This window comes from Pipistrellus hanaki (genome assembly GCF_964339955.1).
Source record: "Pipistrellus hanaki genome assembly, chromosome: 15".
Taxonomy (NCBI): Eukaryota; Metazoa; Chordata; class Mammalia; order Chiroptera; family Vespertilionidae; genus Pipistrellus; species Pipistrellus hanaki.
Genome location: NC_140517.1, coordinates 45,981,300 through 46,000,311, shown reverse-complemented (window position 1 = coordinate 46,000,311; position 19,012 = coordinate 45,981,300). Strand labels below are relative to the sequence as shown.

Below are 19,012 nucleotides of genomic sequence, written 5' to 3'. Positions count from 1 at the left end.
TTGTAAACAGTCTGCCTAGTGTGGAAAGACAGCTCCCACACAGAGGGACCCTGCAGGCTGGGAGAGCTTGGCCTCCCCCCTCTCTCCCCCCCAAGCATTTAAGAAAATCTCTATCAAGTCATTTCTCGTTGACCTCTGAGCTAACAGAACAGGGACTTCAGCCCTCACTGGTGTGGCTCAGTGGATAGAACTTTGGCCTTTGGACCAAAAGGTCCCAGGTTCTATCCCGGTCAAGGGCAGGTACCAATGTTTAAGTGATGCCCATTGGCTTTGCTCAGACATTTTGAAAGAAAGAGATTAGTTCACATGTATGTATGAACAAGAGAAAGGCCCCATAAACAATGAGTGGCCAGATTATTATGATCTCTGAACGCATAATAATCTGGCCCCTCAGTGTATATTGTTAACAGAAAAGGCCAGTTACAAGAAATGCATGCCATGGGGGCGCGGGAGAAGGAAGCAGCAGAAATACCAGGAATAGAGGACTGGGTGGCGGGGGTCAGGGTGACATCAGAGGTCACTGGGGACACTGGAGTGTGGTAGCACTAAGGACAGGGATGCGGGGGAGCAGAACCAGCGACCACAGGCCAGCACTCACTATCTCCCAGAAGTACAGGGCCATCTGCGCCCTGTTCAGGAGCAGCGCCCAGAGAAACAGGTCGCTCCAGGGGGTCTGCCCCAGCACCGCGTCCAGCATGAGCTCCGAGGGGGCCCTGACGCACAGCAGCTGGGCCTGCAGGTGAGGGGGCGTGGTTAGGGGTGGCCCCGCCCCCATCAGCCCCACGCAAAGTAGTTAACACATACCGTCGTATGACCACGCCCCCAACACCGGCCTGGCCCCGCCCCATCAGCCTCATGCCAGTAGCATCCCACACCACCGTCTGACCACGCCCCCAACGCCGGCCTGGCCAGTAATATCACACCCCATCGTCTGACCACGCCCCCTTCCGGTGTAGCCCCGCTCCCAACGCCGGCCTGGTCCCGCCCCCATAAGCCCCAAGCCAGTAGTATCACACCCCGTCGTCTGACCACGCCCCCAACGCCGGCCTGGCCAGTAGTATCACACCCCATCGTCTGACCACGCCCCTTCCCGGTGTAGCCCCGCCCCCAGGCCCTCCTGGGTCTCCCCAGCAGCATCCCCGGTGCTCACGCTCTCCAGGCCGCCGTCGCTGCCCCTGCAGCCGTGGTCGCGGTGGGGGTCCCCCGCGGCCCAGGCGCGGTACCTGGGCGCGCACATCTCGCCCAGCAGCAGCCGCAGCACCCGCCCCACGTCGGGGAGCCGGGGCTCGGCGGAGGGCTTCAGGGCGGGGCCTTTGGCGCCCGCGCCGGGGGACGCCTGGTCCAGGAGGCTGCGGATGAGCGAGCTGGGCGGCGCCGCGCCGTAGAGCTGGGCCAGGCGCGCCGGCGTCAGGAAGTGGCCCAGGCTGAGGCCGTGCGAGATGAGCAGGCGCACGAACTCCGGCCGGTCGTTCAGGAGGGCGTCCATGAGGGAGGCCTCCAGGTGGACGGACTGACAGGGGGGGTGAACGGGGGGAGAGATGAGCAGGGACAGACAGGAGGCCAGGTGTGGTCAGAGGTCAGAGGTTCAGGACAAGAGATGCGGGGACAGAATTGCGGGGTGGACGGATGGACGGGGAGGGAACGGGATGGGGACACTGGACAGTAAGAAATGGGTGGACAGGCCAAATGTCAAGGAGGCAGTAGAGGGCATCCCCCTGCCAGGATCCCCAGCCCGGGTCCCAACCCCTCACCCGCCACTGGATGTCACCCCGGAACAGCTCGCTCTGGGCGATGTCCACGCGGTTCCAAGCCACAGCCAGGCGCAGCTCGTCCAGGTAGGCTGAGGCCTCGGAGCTCCCGCAGGCTGCAAGGGAGAGACGGGGCGGGAAATGTCAGGCGGAGGGTGGGGACATCGGGTGAGTGTCTGTTTTGCTTGGGAGACGCCAACATTTAAATTCCATATAAAGCCCAGGTGATGTGGCTCAGGGATTGAGCGTCAACCCATGAACCAAGAGGTCCCTGGTTCAATTCCTGGTCAGGGCGCATGCCCAGGTGTCGGGCTTGATCCCCAGGAGGGAGCGTGCAGGAGGCAGCCGATTGATGTTTCTCTCACATGGATGTTTCTGTCTCTGTATCCCTCTCCCTTCCTCTCTCTGTCTCCCTTAAAAAAAAAAAAAAAGGAATAAAAATATTTTTTTAAATTCCATATAAAGCGGTGTTGTTGGCAGATTCTGGGGCCTTCAAGAAGTCAAGCAGAAGGTCTTTCAACTCAGGGGCAGCCGAAACTGGTTTGGCGGGACAATTTGTTAAAAATCAGGACGTCTGATCACCTTAACTTGAGCTAAGGCCGGGTGCAGGAAAACACGGGGTCTGATCGCAAACGCAAGTCACTCTCACTTCCTGAAACGCGGAGTGTGCGTAAGAGGAAAGAGGGGGCAGCAGCAGGAAACGGGGTGAGGGAAATGCGGATAGTCTGGGGATTCTGGGAAACCCTGGAGGAAGACCGAGAGGCCCTGAAAGCACGGATCCAGCCACGGAATGCGTGCGAAGCGTGTGCACGCCAGCGAGGACAGGAAGGGAAGCCGAGGCTAGATGCTGCTGGGCCTCCGGGCACTCGGCCATGGAGTTCCTTCTGATAGACCCTCCCTTCCTCCAGCTGATGGACGGAGGTAAACTCCACCTGCAGGCAGACACTCCTGAGCACCGAACCACCCATCAGCACCTGCCAAATGCCCTACACCCCCATTCCTAAGTCCCCAGGTCCCTAACCATAGGCCTTACAGGAAACCACCAGTCAGCGTGTGCTGAGTGCCCTAAGCCCCGGCCCCTCTCCTTAAAGGTGCATGTACCCCGGCCCTCTCTCTCTCCCTCTCTCTCTCTCTCTCTCTCTCTCTCTCTCTCTCTCTCTCTCTGGAAGCAGCGGCAGGGGTACTCTTCTCTCCAATAAAGCCTGTGTCCTGCCACCCCGGTCTCCGGCCTCTGCTTCATCTTTCACTTTTCCCTTCTCTGTCCATTTGCTCCAGACTTATCGCCAGAGCAAAGGGAGAACCTTTGCATCATCCTGGTTGTTCCAGCAATTGGCACGGCGGGGCCAGAGGGTCTGGGGGCAGGGGGTGGGCAAAGCGCCCTGCGGCTGTTCCCATCCCAGCTCCACCCACACCCGCTGACCGGCCGCAGGCTAGCCACTGGGCCCCGGAGCCTCAGTCTCCTCGTCTATAAAACGGGAACACTCGCCCTGACCGGTTTGGCCCAGTGGGTAGAGCGTCGGGCTGCGGACTGAAGGGTCCCAGGTTCGATTCCGGTCAAGGGCATGTACCTTGGTTGCGGGCACATCCCCAGTGGGGGGTGTGCAAGAGGCAGCTGATCGATGATTCTCTCTCATCGATGTTTCTAACTCTCTATCCTATCCCTCTCTCTTCCTCTCTGTAAAAAATCAATAATATATATATATATATATATATATATATATATATATATATATATATTTCTTTTTCTTTTTCTTTTTTTTTTTTAAAGAAAGTAATTTTGTGGTTGGGGGTCACCACACCATGAGAAACAGTATTAAAGGGTCGCAGCATTAGGAAGGTTGAGAACCGCTGTGCTAGACTCTTACGGAGCCTTCGTCCCTTCCCCCTCCTTTCCTTCCTCCTTTGTGAAACCCCATCCACTCCACTCTGCCTCACCGGCCCGCCGGCTCCGGTTTCCCGGCCCGGCCCGGTGCGATCTGATGCTCCCGCTCCGGCAGGCAGCGGGCGCAAGCCCCGCCCCACCCCGCCCCAAACCGCGTCCCACAGCGCTGCCGTTCTCCCCCAAGAAGCTCGGGCCTTCACTTCCCCAAAGTGAGGCCGACCTGCCCACCGCCATCCTCTGTGTGAGGACCAGTCCCCGGGAGAAAGGGGGTCCCACGAAGACCTCTCGTGTATGGGGGACCCCCCCCCCCCCATAAGCTGCCTCTGAGCTCACAACTCTCCCGCGAGGTATCATCTCCACGTTTCAGAGAGAGAAACGAAGACCGGAGAGGGAGTCTCTTTCTCGAGGCCACACGGCCAGGAAGGGGCCCCGCGGGGAGCACCCGGCTTCATCTGACTCCGAAATCAGGCGTGACTGTTCTCTCTGCCGCCGCAGGACATGGCGGATACAGCTGGGGTGGGGCCTGGGCCTTGTAAAGGGATGCTATGCCGCTTAGGAGCTTTTACCTGAGGTGTTTTCCCTGTAAAACTCTCTAACTCCACAAATACCTCCCCCACCCACGTCCCCACGGAACCCTGGGAAACCCCGCCCCCACTGACTTATCCCGTCTCCTCCTCTTCCTGAGTCCCAGCCCCACTGGGTCTTCAAGGCCCGATCTAAATACCATTCCCCTTCGGATTTTCGCCCCTTACTACGGCGGGTCCTCCCCAGCTTTTGTCCTAAGCTTTATTTAAGGTTGCATCCAAACACCCCTGGGAGGATCAGGGGTTGGTGAGAGCAGGATGTGGGTCTGCTTTAACCTCTGGAGCCCAGGACGATGCTTGTCGAATGAACACACTAGCCCTGTCCTCGGCTCCCGCTGGGTGCCGTCATGCTCCTGACCTTGGTTTTCTTCCTTCATTCCTCCAGTGAGATGTCAGGAGTCCTCACTGGGAGGCAGTGAGTGCTCTGGTTCATCTCTGACTCCCCACCCTGCAGTGCTTGAAACACACTGGAGGCACGCAGAAGAGGAAGTGGATGGATGGATGGATGGAGAATGAATTGAATAAGTAGTAGATGGGAAATTTAATGTCTGGATGGATGGATGAGTGGATGGATGGATGAGTGGATAGATGGATGGGTGGATGGATAGATGGATGGGTGGATGGATGGATGAATGAGTGGATGGATGGATGGATGGATGGACAGATGGATGAGTGGATGTAGGTATGTATGTATGGATGGATGGATGGATGGATGGATAGGTGAATTGATGCATGGATGTATGGGTGAATGGATGTGTGGGTGGATGGATGGATGAAGAATGAATGGAATAAGTGTTAGATGGAAAATTTAGTGTTTGGATGAATGGATGAAAGAGTGGATGGGTGGATAAAGGATGAAAGGCTGGATAAGTGGATCCAACAGGAAGAAATAGGTGTTGGAATATAAAGAAAGTATATTGGGAAATGGTTCAAAAGCATCATGCAAAGCCTCAAGAAACAGTGCCAAGCGGAATGATGGAAAGAAAGAGGTGAAGGGGGCACGGCCTTAGATGAGAGAAAATGAGCAAACTGTCAGGCCAGAAAAAAACTGTCCAAAGTTGAGCTGAGCAGGTTGGGAGAATTTGGGGGTCCAGGTCTCACCCTTGACGAGAGCCCTCAGAACGATGGTCTCGAACTCCTCGGGGCCGTCCTCCGACGAGTAGACTGTCAGCAACTCCTTCCGGGTCATGATCCGCTCCACCTGCGGAACCACATCCCGCATCGCTAGCCCATCCCCGGGGGGCCCCCCCGCCCCCCACCCCGGGGCCCTGGCCGCAGAGGCACCGGAGGCCTTCGGGACCCGGGATCCTGGGTGCCAGTCTGGGTCCCTATCACCCTCTTCCCTCGGACCCAAGACTCCAAGCCCTCAGCAAGCACCTCTTCTCTCCAGTCCCCAGAGCCCAGGTCCCCAGCTCCCGCCCACCTCAGGAGCCAGAGCCGGGCCCTCAGTGTCATACCTGGGCCTGCAGGACGTCGGGGTCCCCTTTGGGGAAGAAACGCCGGATCCGGTCTCGCGCATCCCCTCGCCGGCCCCCGCCGCTCCCCGGAGCCAGAGAGTCCTCCAGGATCTCGGCCAGGCAGTCCGCAGCGCCCCCAGACCCCGCCACCAGGAGGCAGGGCAGCTGAGCCTGGGTGGCGTTCTCTATCCGCTACAAGATAGAGGGGGGGTAGGTCAGAGAGGGAAGGGAGTCACCCCCCCTGAAGTACAGGTCCCCCGCTCCCTCCGCCCCTGAAACCCAGGGCCCGCGCCCCCAGCCCCTTAGACCCAGGTGTCTGGGCCCTCGGCTGTACCTTCAACATCTCCTGGTTCCCATCAATCAGGAGGAGGAGGACGGGGATGTCGATGCCAGTCCCTGGGGAGGGCAGAGAGCCAGGGCTGTGGTCACCTCCGTCAGCCTTTGCCAGGGCTGGTGGAGAACCACATGTGCCCGGAGTCCCTGGGGCAAAGGTCGGCATCTGCCTGATCCTCCGTCCGAGGCTCATGGGAACTGTCCTGTCTTTGAGCGCGTTGGGAGGGGCCAGGTTTTGAAGATAATGATGCTCAGCTTCCCAAGGAGGGAGGGGCTGGGGGCCTGGAGTCTGTGGTTGCTGAGCCCCCCAGGAGCCAGGAGAAGATGAAGGTTCAAACAGAAAATAAAGGAAATAAGGAAGAGAACAGACTATCCAAACATAATAAAGATATAGACCAAAGCCATATATTAAAGTCATGCAAGATAGGCAACTCATAACTGAGGATATCCGATGGGCCAACAAAATATGCTTATATCTCTTCACGTTATTAGATTAATTAAACAATCAAATTAAAAGTGAGGTGTTAGCCGAAACCGGTTTGGCTCAGTGGTAGAGCGTCGGCCTGCAGACGGAAAGGTCCCGGGTTCGATTCCAGTCAGGGGCATGTACCTTGGTTGCGGGCACATCCCAGGTAGGGGGTGTGCAAGAGGCAGCTGGTCGATGATTCTCTCTCATCGACGTTTCTAGCTCTCTATCCCTCTCTCCTCCTCTCTGTAAAAAATCAATAAAATATATATTTTTTTAAAAATAAAAAATAAATAAATAAAAGTGAGGTGTTACTTTTTACCCACCAAACTGGAAAAAAAAAAAAAAAATTAAGGCAAGAGTATCCAGAGCTGGTTGAAACTGAATGGAAAAGGACATTCTCACACATTCCTGATGGAGTGAAAACTGCTACAAGTTTTTAGAAAAAATATCTAGTCTGCCCATTAATATACACCCTTAGCAATATCGCTTGGGGAATCCACTGGATAGAACTTAAAACACCTGTATGTAATTCAGCACTGCTTCTAAGACCAAGCACTGGTAATGCATTAAGTCTCCATCATCTCAGAAACATAAACAACAGATGATACGCCCATAATTAAGGGATATCATACAACTATTTATTAGAAGGGGAAGCAAGATGAAGAAGCTGTGGACCTAAAGGGATGGCCATAAGGAAGTGTAATATGTAGATATAGAGCATAAGAAAGAAACACCATATAGGTGGAATATAACTGTATAAAACTTTATAAGCAGAGATAAAGGTGTAAAAGGATAAAGTCTAAATTGTGTAAGACTAATTACCCCAATAGAGGGGCTGGAGCTAGGTAGGGAAGATAATTAACTGTTTCTTTATATACCCTGGAATGGTCTGATTTGTTCCAAAGGGCACACGTTAAAACTGCCATAAGATATTATGTTGCGTGAAAAGCCAGTCTCAGAGGGTTATGTGTTTTATTATTCCATTTACATGGCCTTCTGGCAAAGAGAAAATGAGAGTGCTGGTGAAGAGATCAGTGGTTGCTGGGGGCTAGGGTACAAAAGAAACGGATGCCTTCAAGGTAGGAGAACCATACTGTGTCCTGATTGTGGAAATGGTCATACCTACACTAATAAAAGAGCAAGATGCAAATTGACCGTACCTTCACGACACCCACCAGCCAATCAGGAGTGGGTATGCAAATTAACCCACCAAAGATGAAGGTTAATTTGCATATGCAGGCACCCAGCGGCTGGGGGCAGGATGCCTGTGTCATCACCGTGGCGATGACTCAGGCGTCCCACACTGCCCCAGGCCGCTCTGGGCCTCCGGGCCTCCGGGCAGCGTGGGAAAGCGGAAAGGTGGCTCCAGGCCAGAGCGAAGGTGGTGCCAGCAGCCAAGGGAAGGAAGGCCCATTCTGGCACGAAGCTTCATGCATCGGGCCTCTAGTGAACCTATAATCATAGAACTGCACGCCCCAAAAAATAACTTTTCTGTATGGCCATTACAAAAATAAGATTGGCGCTGAAACCGGTGTGGCTCAGTGGATAGAGCGTCGGCCTGCGGATTGAAAGGTCCCGGGTTCGATTCCGGTCAAGGGCATGTACCTTGGTTGCGGGCACATCCCCAATAGGCAGCTGATTGATGATTCTCTCTCATCGACGTTTCTAATTCTCTACCCCTCTCTCTTCCTCTCTGTGAAAAACCAATAAAATATATTTTAAAAAAATAATAATAAGATTAGCCTTAACCACTTTGACTCATTGGATAGAGTGTCAGCCTAAGGACTGAAGGGTCCCAGGTTCGATTCCAGTCAGGGCACATGCCCGGGTTGCAGGCTCGATCCCCAGTGTGGGGCGTGCAGGAGGCAGCCAATCAATGATTCTCTCTCATCACTGATGTTCCTTTTTTTCTTTCCCTCTCCATTCCTGTTTGAACTCAATAAAAAAATATAAATCTTTTTAAAAAAATATATTTTATGGATTTTTTTTTTTAACAGAGAGGAAGGGAGAGGGAGAGAGAGCTAGAAACATTGATGAGAGAGAATCATCGACCAGCTGCCTCCTGCACACCTCCTACTGGGGATGTGCCCTCAACCAAGGTACATGCCCTTGACCGGAATCGAACCTGGGACCTTTCAGTCCTCAGGCTGACGCTCTATCCACTGAGCCAAACCGGTTTTGGCAATAAAAATATATTTTTTAAAATTAAAGAAAGAAAATTTTAAAAATTAAAAAATATATATCAGTGAGCTGTCCCTCCTGCGCATTTCCGATTTCAGATAAAGATTTTTTTAAAACACAGCAGATGGCGGGAAGGCTGGGCCACAGAAGCCTCCTCCCTGCCCACACCCCACGCATGGCCGGCCGGACGCCGGGCCGGAGTGCCCGGAGCGCTCACCCCCCAGGCCCGTCTTCTGCTGCGCGATGTAGGACTCGAAGCGCAGGCGGAAGCGGTTCTCGCCGCCCACGCGGCCGTGCGTGCCGTCGTCCACCAGCAGGAAGGCCGAGTAGTTGTAGTCCAGGGGGAACTGCACCCCGTCCTGGGGGTCCCCGCGCCACCGGTAGCTGGCGGGGAAGGAGCCCTGGGGGAGGGCCGGGAGGGGGGGGGGGGGGGCTCTGCATCAGGGTCTCCTCCCTCTGAACCCCTTCTCCTCCAACCCCTCCTCCTCCCCCAGCCCGCCTCCCTCAACCCCTCCTCCCTCTGACACTCCTCCCCCAGCCCCTCCTCCCCCAGCCCCTCCTCCCTCAGACCCAGCCCCCCAGCCCCTCCTCCCCCAGCCCCTCCTCCCCCAGCCCCTCCTCCCTCAGACCCAGGGGTCCAGGCCCCCAGCCCCTGCTCCCTCAGACCCAGGGGTCCAGGCCCCCAGCCCCTGCTCCCTTGTACCCAGGGCCCAGGCCCAGCCCCTCCTCCCGGAGCCCGGTCCCACCTTGGGGTTGGTGAGGGCCTCCCGGTTGCGGACAACGCCCCAGGGGGCCACGCCCATGGCCACCACCTTGGTGCCGCCGGTGCTGGCTGTCTGGTGGTCCCGCACGGCGACGCCGACGTGCCGGCCGATGCCGGTGTGCAGCCCTCCGGTGACGATCCAGGCCCCTGCAGAGGGGGCGGTGAGCCCACACACCGGGCGGAGACAGGACAGCGCACCCGGGAGGAGGGGACACCCCGCAGGACAGCGCACCCCGGAGGAGGGGGCACCCAGGAGGAGGGACACCCCGGAGGAGGGGACACCCCGGAGGAGGGACACCCCGGAGGAGGGGGCACCCCGGAGGAGGAGGGGACACCCCGAGGGCAGCCCGGTCACCTGTGCTCTGCGCGGCCCGCACCAGCCCGCTGCGCAGCAGGTCCTGCAGCCAGGTCTGGAGCACGGGGCCCCCCGAGCCCCCCAGCACCGACACCACCAGGTTCGGGGCCCGGAAGCCCCAGGTGCGCGTGACCAGGTTATACACCGTGGCCGGGTCCGTGCGGTCCGAGAGCCGGAGGAACTGCGGGCACAGGGAGGGGGCCCGGGGCACTGAGACCAGGAGGAGAGGAGACCAGAGAGGGGGGGTCACAGATACCCAGAGGGGGGACACAGAGACCCGGGGGGGGGGACACAGACACACGGGGGGGGGGGACACAGACACACGGGGGGGGGGACAGAGACACCCGGGGGGGACACAGACCCAGAGGGGGGACACAGACACCCGGGTGGGGCGGGGACAGTGTTCAGCGGGCGCCCAGGCCCAGCTCTCAGCCCGAGCCCCACCCGCCGCCCCCCGCCCCGCAGGCCTCACGTTGCTGGCCTTGCGGCCGGCGCCCAGGAAGTCCAGGTCCCCGAAGGCGTCGGTGGGCTTCTCCGTGGTGTGCAGGTCCCGGTCCCACTCGGTCACCACGGCCGCCCCGAACGCGTCCTCCACGGCCACGGCCAGGTGCGCGCTCCGGGGGCGCCCGCACTGGCACAGGGTCCCTCTGGGGGCGGGAGGGGGGTGAGCCCCACGGCGACCCAGCCCCAGGGGCATACCCGTCCCTCTGCCCCGCCCCGCCCCTCCTGGCCGTCCCGCTGCCCCGCCCCTCCTGGGCCGCCCACTGCCCTGCCCCGCCCCCCCTGGGCCGTCCGGCTGCCCCGCCCCCCTGGGCCGTCCCGCTGCCCCGCCCCTCCTGGCCGTCCCGCTGCCCCGCCCCTCCTGGGCCGTCCGGCTGCCCCGCCCCGCCCCTCCTGGGCCGTCCCGCTGCCCTGCCCCGCCCCCCCTGGGCCGTCCCACTGCCCTGCCCCGCCCCCCCTGGGCCGTCCCGCTGCCCCGCCCCGCCCCCCTGGGCCGTCCCGCTGCCCCGCCCCGCCCCCCCGGGCCGTCCCACTGCCCTGCCCCGCCCCCCCGGGCCGTCCCACTGCCCCGCCCCGCCCCCCTGGGCCGTCCCGCTGCCCCGCCCCGCCCCCCCTGGGCCGTCCCACTGCCCCGCCCCGCCCCCCCTGGGCCGTCCCGCTGCCCCGCCCCGCCCCCCTGGGCCGTCCCGCTGCCCCGCCCCGCCCCCCCGGGCCGTCCCACTGCCCCGCCCCGCCCCCCTGGGCCGTCCCGCTGCCCCGCCCCGCCCCCCTGGGCCGTCCCGCTGCCCCGCCCCGCCCCCCCTGGGCCGTCCCACTGCCCTGCCCCGCCCCCCCGGGCCATCCCGCTGCCCTGCCCCGCCCCCCCGGGCCGTCCCGCTGCCCCGCCCCGCCCCCCCTGGGCCGTCCCACTGCCCTGCCCCGCCCCCCCTGGGACGTCCCGCTGCCCCGCCCCGCCCCCCCGGGCCGTCCCACTGCCCTGCCCCGCCCCCCTGGGCCGTCCCGCTGCCCCGCCCCGCCCCCCTGGGCCGTCCCGCTGCCCCGCCCCGCCCCCCCTGGGCCGTCCCACTGCCCTGCCCCGCCCCCCCGGGCCGTCCCGCTGCCCTGCCCCGCCCCCCCGGGCCGTCCCGCTGCCCCGCCCCGCCCCCCCTGGGCCGTCCCACTGCCCTGCCCCGCCCCCCCTGGGCCGTCCCGCTGCCCCGCCCCGCCCCCCTGGGCCGTCCCGCTGCCCCGCCCCGCCCCCCCGGGCCGTCCCACTGCCCTGCCCCGCCCCCCTGGGCCGTCCCGCTGCCCCGCCCCGCCCCCCTGGGCCGCCCGCTGCCCTGCCCCGCCCCCCCTGGGCCGTCCGGCTGCCCTGCCCCGCCCCCTTGGGCCGTCCCGCTGCCCTGCCCCGCCCCCCTGGGCCGCAGCCTGAGGGCGCCGGGCGGGCGGGGAGGGAGCCGCCCTGCCCTGCCCCCCGGGAGGAGCGGCGGCCCTGCTGCCCCTCCACAGGGACCGCGCTCACCGGAAAGGAACAGCCAGAGACTCAGAGAGCACGCCCGCTGGAGCTGAGGCGGCTGTGTGGCCTCGGGCAAGTGGCTTCACCTCTCTGAGCTAAATTTCCCTCAGGCCCAGGCTGGTGTGGCTCAGCGGACAGAGCGTCCGCCTTTGGACTGTAGGGCCCCGGGTTCGATTCCGGACAAGGGCATATGCCCGGGTTGGGGCCTCAATCCCCAATAAGGGGCATGCAGGAGGCAGCCGATCCACGATTCTCATCATAGATGTTTCTCTCTTTCTTTTCCTCTCTCTTTCCCTTTCCCTTCCTCCTTGAATTCAATAAAGACATGTTTTAGAGCCGAACCCGGTTTGGCTCAGTGGATAGAGTGTCGGCCTGCGGACTGAAAGGTCCCAGGTTCGATTCCTGTCAAGGGCATGTACCTTGGTTGCGGGCACATCCCCAGTGGGGGGCGTGCAAGAGGCAGCTGATCGATGATTCTCTCTCATCGATGTTTCTAACGCTCTATCCCTCACCCTTCCCCTCTGTAAAAAAAATCAATAAAAATATATTAGCCCTAGCTGGTGTGGCTCAGTGGATAGAGCATCGGCCTTTGGACTGGAGGGTCCCGGTTCGGATCCAGACAAGGGCATATGCCTGGGTTGGGGGCTCGATCCTCAGGAGGGGGCGTGCAGAAAGCAGCCAATCAGTGATTCTCATCACTGATGTTTCTATCTCTCCCTTTCCCTTCCTCTCTGAAATCAATGAAAACATAAACAAATAAGTACATTTCCCCCGCAGATGAAAAAAAAGAGCAGCAGCCGGGCTCGCAGAACTAAGAGGCGCCCGCGGGGAATGCCGATCCCTGCAATGAGGGCGGCGCCCCAGCTTTAAATAACCTCGGCTGCACGTCATTCCTCTCAGTCCGGGAGCGGCTGGGCCGGAGCGGGCACCCACGCCCAGCCCTGTGCCCAGCCCTGTGCCCAGCCCTGTGCCCAGCCCTGTGCCCAGCCCTGCGCTCAGCCCTGCGCTCGGCTCTTTAGCGCAGAGAAGCCGCTGTGGCTCCGAACGAGGCTGGCAGTGGCTCAGCGAGAGCCGGCACCCTGACCTGGCCTCACCGGGACTGTCTGTGTGGCTGCTTCTCCTCCCGGCCAGGGCATCTCACGTGACCCTTTCCCCCTGAACAGACATACAGGCAGCCCCTGCTTGCTTTTTCTTTTCTTTTAAAATATATTTTATTGATTTCAGAGAGGAAGGGAGAGTGGTGAGAGAGAATCATCCATGGGCTGCCTCCTGCACGCCCCCCACTGGGGACCGAGCCCGCAACCCAAGCCTGTGCCTCGGTCCAGAATCGAACCCGGGACCCTTCAGTCCACTGATGCTCTACCAGCTGAGCCAAACCGGCCAGGGCCAGCCCTTGCTTTCTAAATGAGACTGGCCAGAGGTGAGTGTTTTTTATGTTTTTATTGATTTCTCTTAGAGAGCGAAGAAGGGAGAGGGAGAGAGAGAGAAACATCGGTGAGAGAGAAGCACCAACCACTGGGGCCCACCACCCAGGCACATGCCCGACGGGGAATCCAACCGCGACTCTTGGCTCCTGGATTGATGCCCAACCACTGAGCCACACCGGCCAGGCGTAAAGAGTTTTTAATTTGAGAGACAGAGGAAGGGGGGAGAGGGAGAGAGAGAGAAACATCCATCTGAGAGCGAGACATCAGCTGGCTCCTGCTTGCCCCTCTCAGGGATTGAGCGTCGGCCTGCCTGAGGAATCAAGGGTCCCGGGTTCGATTCCCGTCAAGGGCGTGTACGTTGGTTTCGGACTCATCCCAGTCGGGGGTGTGCAGGAGGCAGCTGATCGATGTTTCTCTCTCATCGATGTTTCTAGCTCTCTAGCTCTCTCCCTTCCACTCTGTAAAAAATCAATAAAATATATATATATTTTAAAAATTCAGCCCAGCCTGAGTGAGCATCAACCTATGAACCAGGAGGTCAGGGTTCGATTCCTGGTCATGGCACCCGCCCGGATTGCGGGCTCGATCCCCAGTGTGAGGTGGGCGGAGGCAGCTGATCCATGATTCTCTCTCATCATGGATGCTTCTATCTCCCTCTCCCTCTCCCTTCCTCTCCGACATCAATGAAAATGTATCTGTAATAATAATTAAGCGTAATAGGCTAATTAGACTGGATGTCCATCCTTCCCTCCTTCCGGACGAAGCCGGGGCTTCGAGGGGATCCTGGGCGCCTGCCGGTGCCGGAGGGAGGGAAGCTCGGGTCCCGGCTGCCAGAGGAGGCGCGTGCCGGCCGCGGGGGGATAGAAGGCTACTCCTGCACGAATTTCGTGCAACCGGCCTCCAGTTTTTAATTTATTTTATTGCTTTTTTACAGAGAGGAAGGGAGAGAGATAGAGAGTTAGAAACATTGATCAGCTGCCTCCTGCACACCCCCTACTGGGGATGTGCCCGCAACCATGGTGCATGCCCTTGACCGGAATCGAACCCGGGACCCTTGAGTCCGCAGGCCGACGCTCTATCCACTGAGCCAAACTGGCTAGGGCGCCTCTAGTTTTAAAAACACATAAATGAAAATTAAAAACCCATTTCCTCGGAGGGGTCAGGAGCCACGTGTGGCCAGCGTGCACGCTGGCTGTGGCTGTGGGACAGTTCCACCCCGGCTGAAGTCCGCCGGACAGAGCTGGCCGCTCCCCTCTGCCCTCGCCCCTCCCTCCCTCCCTCCCTCCCTCCCTCCCACTCAATGCGGCCATGGGAACTGAAGTGGTTCCCTGAGATAAGATATGAGATACGATCAGCAATTACCGCAAGTCCCCAAACACAATGGCCTCTGTTCAGGTCTCATCCGGCAATCAAAGTGGCGCTGGCCACAGCTCCAGGCACTAGCCGGTTTGGCTCAGTGGCTAGAGCCTCGGCCTGCGGACTGAAAGGTCCCAGGTTCGATTCTGGTCAAGGGCACATGCCCTGGTGGTGGGCCGATCAATGATTCTCTCTCATCATTGATGTTTCTATCTCTCTCCCTCTCCCTTCCTCTCTGAAACCAATAAAAATATATTAAAAAAAAAAAAAAAAAAAAAAAAAAAAAAAAGGCCGAAACCGGTGTGGCTCAGTGGATAGAGCCTCGGCCTGAGGACTGAAGGGTCCCAGGTTTGATTCTGGTCAAAGGCATGTACATTGGTTGCAGGCACATCCCCGGTGGAAGGTGTGCAGGAGGCAGCTGGTCAATGTTTCTCTCTCATCCATGTTTCTAGCTCTCTATCTCTCTTCCTTCTCTCTGTGAAAAATCAATAATATATATATATATATATATATATATATATATATATATATATATATTTTTTTTTTTTTTTTTTTAAAGAAAGGCTCTGCTCCCAGGAACTGGCCCCGGCAGAGCACCTGCCCTGCCCTCCCTCCTCTGTGGCTTTCCCCGGCTTGAGCTTGCGGGTTGGGTGGTCCCCAGATCCAGGACCACGCGGCTGCCCCACACCGGCCTCAAACCTGCAGCTCCGGGGCCAGGCCAGTGGCTTAAGGAAGGAAGCCTCGGTGGGAAGGGAGGGGCTGTGCCAGGCCCGGTGCCCGGTGCCCGAGGCAGCATTTACTGGTGGAGACAGGTGTTTGCAAACCCGCCTCCATGGGGGGTGGGGGGGAAAGGTCACAGAATGGCCAGTCGGCTGCCTCCCTGGCTTTGCACTTTCTCCCATAGCGCCTCCCCCACCTCCAGCCTCCATCACACCCCGCAGTGAGGACTGCTCAGGCCCTGGATGGGAGTCCCCGGCCTCCCCCTCAGCCCCCCACCCAGTCTGCAAGGCCCCGAGTCCCCCTGGGGGGCCCCAGCTCACCACATCTCTCACCGAGCCCCGAAAGGTCCCCCAGCCCTGCTCCTCCCCGTCCTGGTCCCTCAGGGCGGGGACACCCCGCCGTCTCTCAGCCCCCAGCCCAAGGTCCAGGGGCCACTCTCGTTGCTCCCCCATTAAGGTGACCAGGCGTTGTCCCGCGTCCCTCGGCATTTTAAAAAAGTCGGGACTTTTTTATTTTATTTTTTTAAATCTATTTTGTTGATTTTTTTTTACAGAGAGGAAGAGAGAGGGATAGAGAGTTAGAAACATCAATGAGAGAGAATCATCGACCAGCTGCCTCTTGCACACCCCCCAATGGGGATGTTCCTGCAACCAAGGTACATGCCCTTGACCGGAATCGAACCTGGACCTTTCAGTCCACAGGCGAACGCTCTATCCACTGAGCCAAACCGGTTTCGGTAATAAAATATATTTTTTTAAATGAAAATAAAATAAAAAATCAGGACTGATGGGGACTTTTTTTAAAAATGCCAAGGAAGTGGGACAAATTGTTAAAAATCGGGACTGTCCCGCCAAAAGCGGGACGTCTGGTCACCTTAGCCCAAATCCTCGAGCTCCTACCCACCCGCACGCAGCCCCTCCTCTGTGTCCCCTCCTCCCGCATCCCCACAGCCTGTCCTGGCTCAGGCCTCCTCCCCTCCCGCCTGGACCCCTGCCGGACCTCTTCCCCGGCTTTCCGAACTCCTATCCATCCTGACACCCCCCTCAGGGTCTCCCCGCACCCAGAGCTGGCCCTGCCCCTCCCGTGGCCCCGCAGCCCAGGGCAGCCTGGGACAAGGACCCTGACCCTCGAGCTGGCATCGGAGGCCCCGTGAGGGCCGGCCCAGCCAACCTCTTGGGCCCCCACTCTCCCGAGATAGTGCTCTCGCACCCTGAACTCTGCTCCATTTTCTTTTTTCTTTTTTTTTTTTACAGAGAGGAAGAGAGAGGGACAGAGAGTTAGAAACATCAATGAGAGAGAATCATCGATCAGCCACCTCCTGCACACCCCCCACTGGGGATGTGCCCACAACCAAGGCACATGCCCTTGACCAGAATCGAACCTGGGACCTTGCAGTTCGCAGGCCGACGCTCTATCCACTGAGCCAAACAGGTCTCGGCCTCTGCTCCATTTTCAAGCCTCACCGCGGGGTCCACAGAGGGCCATCTGCACAGGCTGTTCCCAGGCCTGGAGTCCCTCTCTGCCTTCCCCTCTCCAGCCCGCTTCACCTGCCGAACCCGGATCCTCCTTCAGAGGTCACCGCACTGGCCCCTCCCTCCTCCCCAAGACAGGGGCCATGCCCTCTCCTCCCCAGCTCCCCTCCTCCCGCCCGCCCCCTCCTCCCGCCCGCCCCCCTCCTCCCGCCCGCCCCCCTCCTCCCTCCCACTAGCCCAGAGGTCCCTGCTTTCCTGGCCACGCCCTGGCGTCCACCAGGAAGTTTTGAACTCTCACCCCACACACGCATAGCTGTTTGCTGACCCACCGTGGCAAGCAGACCGCATGGATATGACAGGCGCAGACAAGACACACCCTCAGAGAGGAGGGTGACATGGTCCACGCCCCGGAGATGGTCTCCACGGTAACCAGACAGCCCAAACCCACCTGAGAGGCAGTGGCTGAGGCCGGGTGCTGCTCAGGAGTGGCAAACCGTCTGACTCCCCCACACACCCCACACCCGGCGTCCGTCACCCAGGCGAGCTGCGGCCCGCACGGGCAGTCCCTGCTCCGGCCCCGGAGCTGCAGGCATGTCTCCTGCTCACCATGGCCGGGCACTGCGCCAGGAATAACACAGGCGTTCCTCACCGTAGCCCCAGGGGCTAAGGTCTGCTTCTGTGCTCCGAGCACAGGTAAGGCCAGAGAGGTGCGATGATTTGCCCAAAGCCACACAGCACGCGTCCCTGGGTGACATGTGAACCCTGGCAGGGCCTGTGCTCCTGAGAAGTGAGCGCCGAGGGAAGCTTTCTTGGATGGACGGATGGATGGATGGATGGATGGATGGAGGGAGGGAGGGAAGGGTGGATGGATGGATAGGTGGGTGGGTGGATGGATAGATGGATGGATGGATGGATGGATGGATGGAAAAAAGGGTGGGTGGATGGAAGGAAGGAAGGAAGGAAGAATAAATGGATGGGATAGGTGGGTGGATGGATGGATGTAAAGATGGATGGGTGGGTGGATGGATGGATGGGTGGATGGATGGATGGATGGAAGGAAGGATGGATGAATGGATGGAAGGAAGGAAGGAAGGAAGGAAGGAAGGAAGGAAGGATGGATGGATAAATGGATAGGTGGAAGGAAGGAAGGAAGGAAGGAAGGAAGGAAGGAAGGAAGGAAGGAAGGAAGGAAAGAAGGAAGGAAGGAAGGGTGGATGGGTGAATGGATGGATGGATGGATTGGTGGATGGATGGATGGATGGATGGGTGGATGGGTGGATGGAAGGAAGGATGGACGGGTGGATGGATGGAAGGAAGGAACGGAGACAGCCAAAAAAGAAAAACAGAAGAAAGTGACACAGAGGACAGAGACGGGGAGAAAGAAAGAGACAGAACCTCAGAGAGGAGGGTGACATGGTCCACGCCCCCGAGTGCTGGCGCTTTAACTCTGACCCCGGGCAAGAGCGTGAGAAACTGGCCACGTCTGCGTCTGCGGAGACCCAAACCCGCCTCAGGACGGCGCGGGAGGGAACGCCCTTGGACGCGTCCCAGAGCCGGAGGAGGGAAGGGGGGACGGGGGGGGGGGGGGGGGGGAAGGGGAGGACCCCGGGGCGGGGTCAGCGGTCCGGACCGCCAGGCGGGTCCAGGGGCTCCTCACCCCGGGTCTGCGGGGTCCACGATGAACGCGGTGCATGTCTTCTTCTTGAAGATCTTGGGGATCCAGCTCTGGGGGCGGGACAGGGGCGGGGCTCAGGCCACTCCCTGGGACCCGGCGCCCCCGCCCCGCGCCCCCCGCCCCGCGCCCCGCGCCCAGCGCCCCGCGCCCCGCGCCCCGCCCAGGACCCGGACCAGGGACCCTGCGCCTCCTCCCCTGGACTTAGGGGTCCCACCCCGCACCCCCCTCCTCGCCGCTCCCAGGGACCCAGGTCCCGGCCCCCCCAAACCCCTTCTCCGTCTGACCCGGATCGGGGTCCCCACCCGCCTCTCGGGGACCCGGCGCCCGCTCCCCGCGCCCGCAGCCCGGCCCGGCCGGTACCTGCTCCTTCGGGCCCGCCATGCCGCCGCCGCCTATCCGGGTCCCCGCATTCCCTCCGCCACCCCGACCTCAGGTCCGCCCCGGGCAAACCGGATCTGCCGCTTCCCGGCTGGCCGCCGGCCCGGAGGCGGGGCGTCTCCGGCTCCCGACGCAGGAGCGCGAGGCGGGGCGGAGGCAGACGGGCTGCCAGGCGGAGGCGCAGACAGAGCCACAGACACCCAGAGAGAGAGGGGG

General features: G+C 60.1%; 1 protein-coding gene across 2 annotated transcripts in view; it reads right to left on the bottom strand.

The window, feature by feature from the left end:
* Positions 1 to 18,898, bottom strand: part of TRPM4 (transient receptor potential cation channel subfamily M member 4) — a 36,311-nt gene extending 17,413 nt beyond the window's left edge. For both annotated transcript variants that reach the window (XM_084905806.1, XM_084905807.1), the window contains exons 1-12: positions 18,779 to 18,898; positions 18,401 to 18,468; positions 10,245 to 10,419; positions 9,773 to 9,953; positions 9,401 to 9,564; positions 8,872 to 9,055; positions 6,006 to 6,067; positions 5,672 to 5,863; positions 5,316 to 5,415; positions 1,752 to 1,864; positions 1,151 to 1,510; positions 599 to 733 (exon numbers count right to left, since the gene is read on the bottom strand). In XM_084905806.1, coding sequence (XP_084761932.1) covers positions 599 to 733; positions 1,151 to 1,510; positions 1,752 to 1,864; positions 5,316 to 5,415; positions 5,672 to 5,863; positions 6,006 to 6,067; positions 8,872 to 9,055; positions 9,401 to 9,564; positions 9,773 to 9,953; positions 10,245 to 10,419; positions 18,401 to 18,468; positions 18,779 to 18,799 — 1,755 coding nt within the window. In that variant the 5' untranslated portion in view covers positions 18,800 to 18,898. The remainder of the gene's footprint in view (positions 1 to 598; positions 734 to 1,150; positions 1,511 to 1,751; positions 1,865 to 5,315; positions 5,416 to 5,671; positions 5,864 to 6,005; positions 6,068 to 8,871; positions 9,056 to 9,400; positions 9,565 to 9,772; positions 9,954 to 10,244; positions 10,420 to 18,400; positions 18,469 to 18,778) is intronic.
* Between the last annotated feature and the right edge of the window lie 114 nt (positions 18,899 to 19,012).